Source organism: Procambarus clarkii, chromosome 47 (assembly GCF_040958095.1).
Source record: "Procambarus clarkii isolate CNS0578487 chromosome 47, FALCON_Pclarkii_2.0, whole genome shotgun sequence".
NCBI classification, from domain to species: Eukaryota; Metazoa; Arthropoda; class Malacostraca; order Decapoda; family Cambaridae; genus Procambarus; species Procambarus clarkii.
This window is the reverse complement of record NC_091196.1, coordinates 1,397,462-1,410,409: the sequence shown is the minus strand read 5'-3', so window position 1 is coordinate 1,410,409 and position 12,948 is coordinate 1,397,462. Positions and strand designations below refer to the sequence as shown.

General features: G+C 43.7%; 1 protein-coding gene across 1 annotated transcript in view; it reads right to left on the bottom strand.

The window, feature by feature from the left end:
* The window catches only part of LOC138350749 (BRCA2-interacting transcriptional repressor EMSY-like), a 61,330-nt gene extending 50,612 nt beyond the window's left edge, over positions 1-10,718 (bottom strand). Inside the window, exons 1-3 of the mRNA XM_069301961.1 lie at positions 10,641-10,718; positions 5,550-5,637; positions 222-396 (exon numbers count right to left, since the gene is read on the bottom strand). Coding sequence (XP_069158062.1) covers positions 222-396; positions 5,550-5,637; positions 10,641-10,643 — 266 coding nt within the window. The 5' untranslated portion in view covers positions 10,644-10,718. The remainder of the gene's footprint in view (positions 1-221; positions 397-5,549; positions 5,638-10,640) is intronic.
* Positions 10,719-12,948: the final 2,230 nt, after the last annotated feature.

Genomic DNA, 12,948 nt, shown 5'->3' with positions numbered 1-12,948 from the left:
CAGTAAGATGGCACAGCATAAAACTTAAATTTTAAGCTACTCCTTTTTTCTAATAGAGTACTGCAATTAAAGATTTTCTCTGATATACGTAATAGCATTTTTACCTGTCCACTTACACGGTACAGAATACCAATTTTGGTTCAAACTATGAAAAATGAGATGAAGGTAGCAACTCAAACTTACTGGCTCAAACTGAAGGTAGCAACTTCAAGACAACTTACGAGTCTGCAATCGTGCTGAGTTTCTCGTCATTTACTGCTCTACGAATCTCGGCACGATGTCTTTCAAGGGTGATGGAAAATATAGTTTGAAGGTCATTCAGCAGCTTCCTCTTCTCCTTGGTAAGTTCTCCTTGAGCCCGTAGGACTGACACCACTTGGCTGTATGTTGTCAGCTCTAAAGATGTAAATATAAAATTTAAAATTGCATCAGAGCAATAAACAATACCTAAAACAGCACCCAATAGGTATTTTTCATATCATTTTAATACAACAAGGTTTTCAAGATTAAGTTTATGAAGGAAAATGGAAAAACAAAATCTTAAAAGACACGAGTAGTCTTACACCTACTCAAGATGATTAGGTGTTAAGGTCTTTAAGGTTAAGATGATTAAGTCTTATCAAGATAATAAGACAGGTGTTAACAACACATGGTATGAACAGGTGTTAAAAGATGTTCCAAGGATACAAAGGGCTAAAAAAAAGCTGAGGTCAATGTCACGCTGAAGAGGCTCCTCCAGATCTGTGCAATAGGAAGCCATTGTGTTTGGAACGAACCTGCCTGAAGGTGAAAAGAGCCATATCAGTCAAGACATAACAATTACAGACAAGACAGAAGACTGGCAGGAAGCAAGATACTACTGAAGAAGTCTGTAGATGTTGTAAATGAATCTTTGCCAGGATCTGTATGCTTCCCATGCACACCCTGGGAGACTGGGGCCAGATTCACAAAACAGTTACGCAAGCACTTACCAACCTGGGGCCAGATTCACAAAGCAGTTACACAAGCACTTACGAACCTGGGGCCAGATTCACGAAGCAGTTACACAAGCACTTACGAACCTGGGGCCAGATTCACGAAGCAGTTACACAAGCACTTACGAACCTGTACATCTTTTCTCAATCTTTGGCGGCTTTGTTTACAATTATTAAACAGTTAATGAGCTCCGAAGCACCAGGAGGCTGTTTATAACAATAACAACAGATGATTGGGAAGTTTACATGTTTGTAAACTGTTTAATAAATGTAACCAAGGCTGTCCAAGACTGAAGAACGATGGACACGTTTATAAGTACTTGCATAACTGCTTCGTGAATCTGGCCCCCTGGGCTGAACAGCACCAATGGCCACGACCAAGACGAGGCAGAAGCGACTCATGAGGAGTCAAACTAAGCTGAAGGCATGCTAACCCCATCAGATATAAGAACTCTGAAAGAGGCAAGCCTCTGAGAGTAAACCACGGAAAAGAGATTGTGAAATCATTTTGAAGAGGTAACTGAAGTTCAGAAATAAGCAAATGACGATGTCAGAGCTGGTCGGCCGAGCGGACAGCACGCTGGACTTGTGATCCTGTGGTCCCGGTTTCGATCCCGGGCGCCGACGAGAAACAATGGACAGAGTTTCTTTCACCCTATGCCCCTGTTACCTAGCAGTAAAATAGGTACCTGTTTGTTAGTCAGCTGTCACGGGCTGCTTCCTGGGGGTGGAGGCCTGGTTGAGGACCGGGCCGCGGGGACACTAAAAAGCCCCGAAATCATCTCAAGATAACTAACCTCAAGATAACGTCACCCCACACGAGAATTGAACAGCAAAGCATGAAGCCACCTACACAGACATTGTGGAAGAGGGTGCATTTGGGTCACTGAGAGTCGGTGCTTTTTGGTTTCCAAAACTCTTGCTGTCTCCATCACACTGCCTGTTAGACTCAGGCATTTTTTCACCCAAGGGGGGTGCAATATTTGTTGTTGGGCTTCTGTTATAGCCGAGACATCCTCCCAGTTGATGGACTACCAGGCTACAGCTGCACTGTGGGATTGGACCTCATGGTCCTGTGTTTGGTAGTGTCTTTCGGACTTGGGTGATAAGACAGTGAATACGACTTTGCTCTTTAAGGATGAAGTCGAGTTGTTAGTATTGAACACTGGTTGATACCTGGTTGATGGTTTTGGGAGTTCTTCTACTCCCCAAGCCCGGCCTGAGGCCAGGCTTGACTTGTGAGAGCTTGGTCCACCAGGCTGTTGCTTGGAGCGGCCCGCAGGCCCACATACCCACCACAGCCCGGTTGGTCCGGCACTCCTTGGAGGAATAAATCTAGTTTCCTCTTGAAGATGTCCACGGTTGTTCCGGCAATATTTCTTATGCTTGCTGGGAGGACGTTGAACAACCGCGGACCTCTGATGTTTATACAGTGTTCTCTGATTGTGCCTATGGCACCTCTGCTCTTCACTGGTTCTATTCTGCATTTTCTTCCATATCGTTCACTCCAGTACATTGTTATTTTACTGTGTAGATTTGGTACTTGGCCCTCCAGTATCTTCCAGGTGTATATTATTTGATATCTCTCTCGTCTTCTTTCTAGTGAGTACATTTGGAGGGCTTTGAGACGATCCCAATAATTTAGGTGCTTTATTGAGTCGATGCGTGCCGTATATGTTCTCTGTATTCCCTCTATTTCAGCAATCTCTCCTGCTCTGAAGGGGGAAGTGAGTACTGAACAGTACTCAAGATGGGACAACACAAGTGACTTGAAGAGTACAACCATTGTGATGGGATCCCTGGATTTGAAAGTTCTCGTAATCCATCCTACCATTTTTCTGGCTGTCGCAATATTTGCTTGGTTATGCTCCTTAAACGTTAGGTCGTCAGACATTATTATTCCCAAAACACTTGTGCTAAGTTCCGAGCCTTAGTGCCTGGCATCTGCTTGCTTGGCTGCTCACCCTCCTCTGTTGGTTCATGCACCAGCTTTGCACCAGGGTTCTGCAAGCTCTGACAACTGAAAGGCTGGTCAGGGCATCTTCAGGGGGTTGTTATGTCTGAGTTGCAGAAGGAGGTGGCTGGGCCTTCTATCCCCTCCACATAATTTATGTGGAGTATACAATGGAGCTTGGGGTTCTGGGGCTCAGGGAATTCCATAATATGATGCTTTCCTCACTTCCTGCAGGCTTGCCAGCATCTGGAGATGTTAGCTTCGTCCTGTGGGTAGAGGTTTATGGTGGCTTCAAGCTCCTAGCAAATGATCAATGGTGACACTTCACAACATCCAGGTGTTTCTGCAGCCATTACAAGCCATATGAGCTGGATTCCTGCTCTGTAATCTTCCATCCCCCACAAGTACATTTCTGGGTCTTGATTCTCGTCAAAATCCTACCCCATAGCTGGTTCCCCCCCCCAGGTCCTTGCATCTCATTCAGCTTCAAGGGCCTGCATGACTTTGGTGCCCACCTCGGTGCTAGGGTACCATGTTGCAGCTCTGTTTCTTGGGTTCTTGGTAGCTCTATTCCATGGAGACGGGAGGGATTCTCTCCTCTTCGGTTTGTGTTGAGTTTTTTGGCTGCATGATTTTCTTGCTTTGTTACCCCTCTGTTGTGGTCTTCTGTTTTCTAACTGCTGTTCATCCATTCTTGCCAGTGCCGAACTGTGGTCATTGGGTGTAGTAAGCTTTGCTTGGTTGCTTTTCTCTTCCTTTTCCCCCCTTCTTCGTGTTCGTACAATTTTGTGGGGGCAGGTGGCTGCAAAGTGGTTGGGCATGTCACCTGGAGTTCTGGCACTTCTGGCTTTCTCCCGCTGTGTGCCTGTGTTGATATTGACATGCAGACCAGCCAGAATAATGATTTTATATTTTTATTTTTCATCTTTTCGGCTGCTTTGCCAGTCTATGGCCTCAGCTATTTGTCGTTCCATTTGGTGTACCATAATCATTCTGGGCTAAGGAACTGAATATTCCCCGACTGCATACTGGTACTTTCCCTAGGCTGTGTTTCTGAATGTTTCTGGGCTGTGTATCTGGATTGGTTTTTCCTGTCAGGGTTACACATTTCTCTAAGCTTGCTTTTGCGGCTTTTTGATTTTCTGGTGGGCCTTTTGCTCATTTCTCCATGTTGATCTCTAATTACCAGGTTTCCCTTGATGTCTTTGAGCAGTCAAGATTCTTGTCCCTTTCTCCAGTAGACCCTTGTAGGTTATCTTGAGATCTTATCTTGAGAAGTTATCTTGAGATGATTCCGAGACTTAGCGTGCCCGAGGCCCGGTCTTCGGCCAGGCCTCCTTTTTTGTTACACATCCTTAGGAAGCAGCACGCAGCAGCTGTCTAACTCCCAGGTACCTATTTACTGCTAGGTAACAGGAGTATCAGGGTGAAAGAAACTCTGCCCATTTGTTTCCATCGCCGGGGATCGATCCCCGGACCACAGGACTACAAATCCGTAGCGCTGACCACTCAGCCACAGGGGGGTGGTGGGAGGGTTCCTACAGAAACTGTTAACATAATAAATGTGACTTTTGACACAAATTCATAACTTTTATATTTGTTGAAAATGCCCATGTGAGAATACATAACATTTTCAACTATTTTTTTTTTAATCATGGCCAAACAATTCTAATCTAGTAAAAGACCTACACTTTAAACTTCCATCTTATATTGTGCCGCAATAGACTTCCTTAACCACTGCACTGCGCAAAGCGCCTTTAGGCGCTCTAAGAGTTGTGAGTTTTGTTTTTTAATTAGACTATATTTTTATGTTTTTTAATGTTTTCATTACTCTTTGTGTTCTGAAAGGAAAATAGTTGACTTTGGAAACATTTTGACATTAACTTTACCTGAGCATTTATGAAAACAAAAAAAATATGTCCTTGACAATTGCACCAAGACTTTTTTGCCGAAAATGTGTGAGCAGTGCAGGGGTTAAACAAATAGCCTTATTTGGATACAATAGCCGTTTGATTTCCATCGTAAAATTTATCAGGCATTATATTATCAGGTATTTTGCCTATCCACCTTCAAAATTCTCTGGCAGATGCTAAACAAATGCTACAACACACAAAGGAACAGATGAGACCAAATTATTTGTAAAATTCACATTCAGAATGCAACAGAAAAATTAGTCATGGCTATAGATACAAAATACAGTACGCTTGAATTATTTATTTGTGGGAATATTTAAATGAAGTATTAATAGTATGGAAGTCTGCTCTCATATAATCTGCTTAGAATATAAGTTTTTTTTTTTTTTTTTTTTTTTTTTTTTTGAGATATATACAAGAGTTGTTACATTCTTGTACAGCCACTAGTACGCGTAGCGTTTCGGGCAGGTCCCTGGAATACGATCCCCGCCGCGAAGAATCGTTTTTTCATCCAAGTACACATTTTACTGTTGCGTTAAACAGAGGCTACAGTTAAGGAATTGCGCCCAGTAAATCCTCCCCGGCCAGGATACGAACCCATGACATAGCGCTCGCGGAACGCCAGGCGAGTGTCTTACCACTACACCACGGAGACCATAAAGTCCAAGTCTTAAAAAATATACAAAAAACATACAAAATATATCTTACCTAAAGCACGAAGAGCTTTCCGGCACTCGTCCTTTGTCATATCCAGAAATTTGGGCCATTTGTTTGGCACTTTATTTCCTATATCCATCTAAAACAAAAACGACATTAAATAAAGCTGTATTAACCTGTAAAACGTAAGAGTACAGTATTACTCTTAATACTGTACAATTGTATAGTTGAACATTATTATTTATATATATATACATACACACACACACACACACACACACACACACACAGGAGTTCTTACATCCTTGCAAAGCCACTAACACACATAACATTTCGGGCAAGTCCTTAATCCTAATTTTCCCCGGAATACAGTACTTGCATAATATCTTTTTTTTTGGGGGGGATTCACATATACAAAAGTTCTTACAATCTTGTACAGCCACCAGCACGCATAGCATTTCGGGCAGGTTCTTAATTCTAATTTTCCCCAGAATACAATCCGCCAAATTGTTTAACAACCAGGTACCCATTTACTGCTGGGTGAACAGAGGCTACAGATTGGCGCCCAGTCAATCCTCCCCGGCCAGGATACAAACCCCAGCCAAAGAGTTTGTGAAGCGCTGGGCGAGTGCTTTACCACAGGGGACTGATAATTGTATTGTATAATATACAGTACCATTGTACACTGTACAATATTATACAAGCTGAGCAGCAGGTTGCATATTAAAATATACTGTACAGTACTGCAATTATAGCTATGCATAATTGGGATAGCAGGGTCCAAGCCATACAACCCAAATTAAAAACCTCGTACTCATGACCTCACCTTGCACACACTCTCATTTCATAAAAATTGTCTTAAACAGTTTGTTCATTTAAGAGCCTGTCATGTCTGGACTGAATTTCCTATCCACTTTCACAATTATATAAACATTCACAACCCTGAAGTATTGCCTCAAACACTATATCTTTCATTACTCTTTAAATGCAGTACAGCAAGTGTCCTTATATCTTGAGGTTATCTTGAGATGATTTCGGGTCTTTGCATCCCCGCGGCCCGGCCCTCGACCAGGCCTCCTTTTTGTTACACATCCCCAGGAAGCAGCCCATAGCAGCTGTCTAACTCCCAGGTACCTATTTACTGCTAGCTGAACAGGTGCATCAGGGTGGAAGAAACTCTGCCCATTTGTTTCCGCCTCCACCGGGGGGATCGAACCCGGAACCTCAGGACTACGAATCGGAGCCGGTCGGCCGAGCGGACAGCACGCTCGACTTGTGATCCTGTGGTCCTGGGTTCAATCCCAGGCGCCGGCAAAAAACAATGGGCAGAGTTTCTTTCACCCTATGCCCCTGTTTCCTAGCAGTAAAATAGGTACCTGGGTGTTAATCAGCTGTCACGGGCTGCTTCCTGGGGGTGGAGGCCTGGTCGAGGACTGGGCCGCCGGGACACTAAAGCCCCGAAATCATCTCAAGATAACCTCAAGAATCCCGAGCGCTGTCCACTAAGCGTCAGGCCCCTCGTAACACTGACACTTGTGGTCAGTATTATGATCTACACAGATGCATGGGAATTAATCAGCACCAACAATGTTATGCTAGCCTTCAAAATGCATTGTCTGTTAATTATGATTAATACTGAATGTCATGCAAACTATTAACACAAAGAAGCCAATTTGGATCTGAAGGTATGGCAAGGAACCCGACTCCCCTCTTTAGCAGGGTTCAAGCAGCCTGCAGCCAAGACATGAGCGCCTGGCAGACAAGGAACATGACCACATCTATAAGGTGGGAGGGTGCCTTAAACGTCAGTAGACCAGCAAGTAGGTACTATGAAAAAATCGAGCCTGGAAGTTGGAGTGAGAAAGAGAGAGAGAAAAAAAAAAGTAATGAATGTAATGAAACACGCTAACAAAGAAATAAAAATGGCATGAATTATCAAGCCTAATTATCAATCCTGGCCTCAGGCTGGGCTTGGGGAGTAGAAGAGCTCCCAGAACCCCATCAAGCAGGTATATGTGGGCCTGCGGGCCACTCCAAGCAACAGCCTGGTGGACCAAACTCTCACAAGTCAAGCCTGGCCTCGGGCCGGGCTTGGGGAGTAGAAGAGCTCCCAGAACCCCATCAACCAGGTATATGTGGGCCTGCGGGCCGCTCCAAGCAACAGCCTGGTGGACCAAACTCTCACAAGTCAAGCCTGGCCTCGAGCCGGGCTTGGGGAGTAGAATAACTCCCAGAACCCCATCAAGCAGGTATATGTGGGCCTGCGGGCCGCTCCAAGCAACAGCCTGGTGGACCAAACTCTCACAAGTCAAGCCTGGCCTCGGGCCGGGCTTGGGGAGTAGAAGAGCTCCCAGAACCCCATCAACCAGGTATATGTGGGCCTGCGGGCCGCTCCAAGCAACAGCCTGGTGGACCAAACTCTCACAAGTCAAGCCTGGCCTCGGGCCAGGCTTGGGGAGTAGAAGAGCTCCCAGAACCCTACCAAGCTGGTATCAATGAGAAAATCAGTTGGAGCAATGTGGGAGATCCGAACCAGCATTTTCATGAAATAGCCATTTCTGATGGCCCCTCCCTCAAAGATGAGTTCTAGTTTTGCCAAGCCTTAGCTAATCCCACCAGAATTTGCCTAGCCTTATGAGGCAAGGGTTGTTTACCATGGGGTAAATACCCTAACCATGAAACGCCCAACTATTACCACATGGTATCTCAGAATATCCGGGTCTCAACCAGCCTCCACTACAGTCTAGAGCCCCCTGTGCTGAACCTGCCAACCCCACAATTCAATAGACCTTTTCCACCCTCCAACCCAAAGCAACAGAACCTCAGTAGAAACCAGGTTTTCTGGAAAGGAAAAAGAATTAGGAAAAAAACAAAAAAGGTGGACAGGGCTTACTTTCTAAGAGAATATTTATCTGAGAAAATGGTCCAGGGGCAGAAGCACACCTGCAGCACACCAAATACAACCCCACATCCGATCTCTCGTTCGCTGTCGTCCCTCAATCAACAACAAATACAACACAAGCGAAACGAGACCAAGATACATCTTCTTGAGGTTATCTTGAGATGATTTCGGGGCTTTTTAGTGTCCCCGCGGCCCGGTCCTCGACCAGGCCTCCACCCCCAGGAAGCAGCCCGTGACAGCTGACTAACACCCAGGTACCTATTTTACTGCTAGGTAACAGGTACATCTAATCAGTAATGCAAAACAAAAAACCTTGTTGGATCACAGAAGCCCAAACCACAGATACTAGTTAAAAACATATGATAAAAGAAAGTTGTCAAAGTAGCAAACGACTGCAGAGAATAAGCTAGAGGGTACACACCCAGCTGACAAAATCAAATTTGGAATTTCCAAGTTTGCCAAAAGTTGGGAGCTGAAGAGCTAAATGTCACAAACTTTACAATAAAAGTAGGCAAATATTTTTTTCCCCGATTGATTCGCTTTTCAGAATAAACAGCCCAACTTATTTTAACTGTAGCCGAAAAAGTAGTAAGTAGCGACATACATTACTGGCTCTTTAATTGAATTAGGATAATTGGTAACCCAATTGGGCTACAAGTAGCCCAATCTATCATCCCTGTTTAGAAAGAGGGTTGACAAACAAGGCCTCGACCCCTAACAGTATGACCACAACCCAAGCCACAGGACAAAGCATATGATGCAACTGGCCAGATAAATCAAACGAAGCATTAATAACTACAGGACCCTTCCATATATATAAAAAATCCTATACTAACAATGAACAAGAAGACAGCCGGCAAAGAAACCAATTACCTGTGCCAAAGAAACAAGACCCACGCTACCAGAAAAAAAGCATGAAGCAGGAACAAAAAGGGCCAGAAATAAAGCCGTCTTAAAAAACGGAATATCAGTCGAGGATTTGAATGCGTCTTGCCATCCATCCATACCATTACCTAATGAAAGGTAAAAATAAGACCTAACATCATCAGTGAAATGTCACTAGACACAAATGTGTTTATTTATTTTGGGACCAAATGGATCCAATTAAATTATCCTACATCCAAATAATGCAACACCCCCATTGGCCTTTATCCAGTATATCAACGCCCCTTAACTACGAGAAAGGGTTCTCTATTTCCAAAACATAATTGTGAGGTATAAACACCTATAACAATAGAAGTAGAAAGTCGAGTTATTATGAAGATAAAATGCCAAGCCATTACGACTAAATAGCACTTGGAAAGGGTCAGGATGAGGATTTGGGATGGGACGGAGGGAAAGGAATGGTGCCCAACCACTTGTGGACGGTCGGGGATTGAACGCCGACCTGCATGAAGCGAGACCGTCGCTCTACCATCCACCCCAAGTGGCCAGGCAAAAGATACGAAGGCAAGCCGAGATACAAGGATGGGATGAAGGAACAGTGTCCAACCACACAACTCATCAGGGACCAAATGCTAACCCATATGTGGGTGGAATAGGGTGAGGTATGTATAGTCACAGGATTGACATGGTTGGGTGCATGAAATCACAAGGCTGACGTAGCTGGGTGCATGAAATCGCAGGATTGACGTGGCTGGGTGCATGAAATCGCAGGATTGACATGGTTGGGTGCATGAAATCACAGGGTTGACATGGCAGGGTGCATGAAATCACAGGGTTGACGTGGCAGGGTGCATGAAATCACAGGATTGACATGGTTGGGTGCATGAAATCACAGGGTTGACATGGCTGGGTGCATGAAATCTCACGATTGACATGGTTGGGTGCATGAAATCACAGGGTTGACATGGCTGGGTGCATGAAATCACAGGGTTGACATGGCTGGGTAAATGGCGTCACAGGGTTGACGTAGCTGGGTCATGAAATCACAGTTGACGTGGTTGGGTGCAAGACGTCACAACGTTGACGTGGATAGGTAAATGACGTCCCAGGGTTGACGTAGGTGATCGCAGAGCGTCACAACGTTGACGTGGCTGGGCAAATGGCGTCACAGAGTTGACGTGGAGGGGGAACAGAACCCCAAAGCACCAGACATCCCTTCCTTCCCTCCCTCCTCTCGTAGACCAGCCACATTCACACCACTTAACCACCCACTCCAACCCCAACCACACTACACCCCGCTACCCGCATGTCAAACAACCCTTGGCAAGTCTAGAGACGCTACAAACCATCCTTACCATGATCAAAATAATATTTACAGTGATCGCGGCCTCACATCCCTCAACCCAGCTACTTTGTCAACAAAAGCTTCGGGCTCGGGGGGCTAACTGCCTAATATTGTTTTTATCCAAATCAAATCAAATCAAAATCAAAATGTTTATTAGGAAATGTATATGTTTATCTCTGAGAATGTTTGGTAATATGTTTATTGTTTGTGATGTGTGTTTATGTATGTATTAACACGATGTACTGAACGGGGTGAGAATAGCTTGAGCTACCTCATCCCTTTGTGTGTATTTTACCTCAATAAACTTATTTCAATTTCAATTTCAATTTCAAATGTTTATTCAAGTAAAAGTACATACATAGAAGATGCGTTATAAGCATATTTATTGGATTATATATCCTATAAATATCGATCTATAAAGCCATCTATATTAGATTGATAGATAGAGCTAGTACACACAATACCTAAAGCCACTAATGGATAGATAGAATGCAATTTTTTTTATTAACCAGCTTAGGTATAGACAACAATGTGTTGCTATCCTATTATATATGAAAGAGTATACATTGTAGATCAAAAACTGGCTATAAGTTCATTTAATATTCCCATCTCACAGTCATACATGGAATTAGGGAAGCAAATACCTGCATTAATACGTGATAATTCCTTCCTTAATAACATCTAAAATTTTGAAGGATTATTTAATATTAAAATGGTTAATTTTTAACATATATTTGTATTTATAATTATCTAGTTATTGGGTAGTTATATTAAAAATTGATTGTAAGCAAAGTTTTTTTTTTTTTAGTTCTATTTCCTCAATCATTAATTCGTTTTGTTGTGGGGACAGGCAGCCTGAGTATGTATATACGGTAGGTTCATATCAGGGTACCCACAAAAATCGAACTATTTACTGACCCTCCACACAATAGTCGACCACAACATTTCATTAACTTTCGGGTACCTATTTACTGCTAGGTGAATAGAGACAGAAGGTGAAAGAAAACGTGTCCTGTCATTTCTGTTCCCACCCATGATTCGAACCCTGGATTCCAGATTGTGAGTTGAGAACGAACCCAATTCTACTATAATCTACATATTATCCTACATTATCCTACTATTATCCTACTACATATAATCTACAATTCTACATATAATCTACAAGTGCAATTGAGTTTAGGCTCGTAGTCTTTGTTTATTTGAGTAACAAGTGAACCCATTAGTCGATGCCAATGACAAATAACAATAACAATTACGACATTTATTTAAAAGAATAAATCCATTTAGGGATTCCGGTAATAGTCGGGTTCTATTCGACTCACACTCGAGAATTTCGGGTTCGAATCCCGGGTGGGACAGAAATAGTTGGGCACATTTTCTATCACCTAATAGTCCTGTCTTGGACCTAGGTTCGAATCCTCGTCACGGCCCTTGTGGATTTGTTTACAGTTATTTATATTGTCTCCAGGAATGGAGACTTCCTGCAAGATCCTCACCACCAAATTTGGCTTCAGTTGTTGCTTGCAGCCTCAAATCCAGTAACTCTTGCATTCCTTACATCAATAATCCCTTCCCCTTCCCCTTCAACTTTCTCCACAAAATCCAATCAGGATCAACACTATCATGGAGTAAGAATTGATGTGGGTAACTCGGTTCACAGTGTACAGTATCTAATCTAAATGCTGATCAGACCACACACTAGAAAGTGAAGGGACGACGACGTTTCGGTCCGTTCTCAAATCGATTCTCCAGAGAATGGTTCAGGACGGACCGAAACGTCGTCGTCCCTTCACCTTCTAGTGTGTGTGGTCTGGTCAACATATTTCAGCCACGTTATTGTGACTCCTCGTCTGTATATACATGCTCCAATAGGGATGTTATATTGATCTTCAAACCTATGCTTAGGCAGAACCAACCATCATTCTTGGTGACTATACAATTCTAGTCAGAAGGACATTAAGGAGTCTGCTGATTTTATTGGATGATCCATAGATGAGTGACTCTTCTTGCATGATAGTATGATGATAGATGGAATTACAGTAGATTTCACTGCGCAGCATCTCTACAATGTTCTGTTGAACTTCTTGATGTATTAGTGTCCTCAGTGAGCTTATAGGTTTGGAGGTTATGGTCACTGCTTGATCGCAAGCGGGGATTTTTCTGATGGGGGAGAGAGAAACATTTGCGCAGCGCGTCCCGCGGCGTTGCGCGGGCAGTCTGGGGCGCGTATAAATACGGGCGCACAGATGGGCTCTGCCTTCACTCCGCCTGCCCCGCCGCTGCCCTCATGATATGCAGTCCCTGTGGCACAGTGGTAA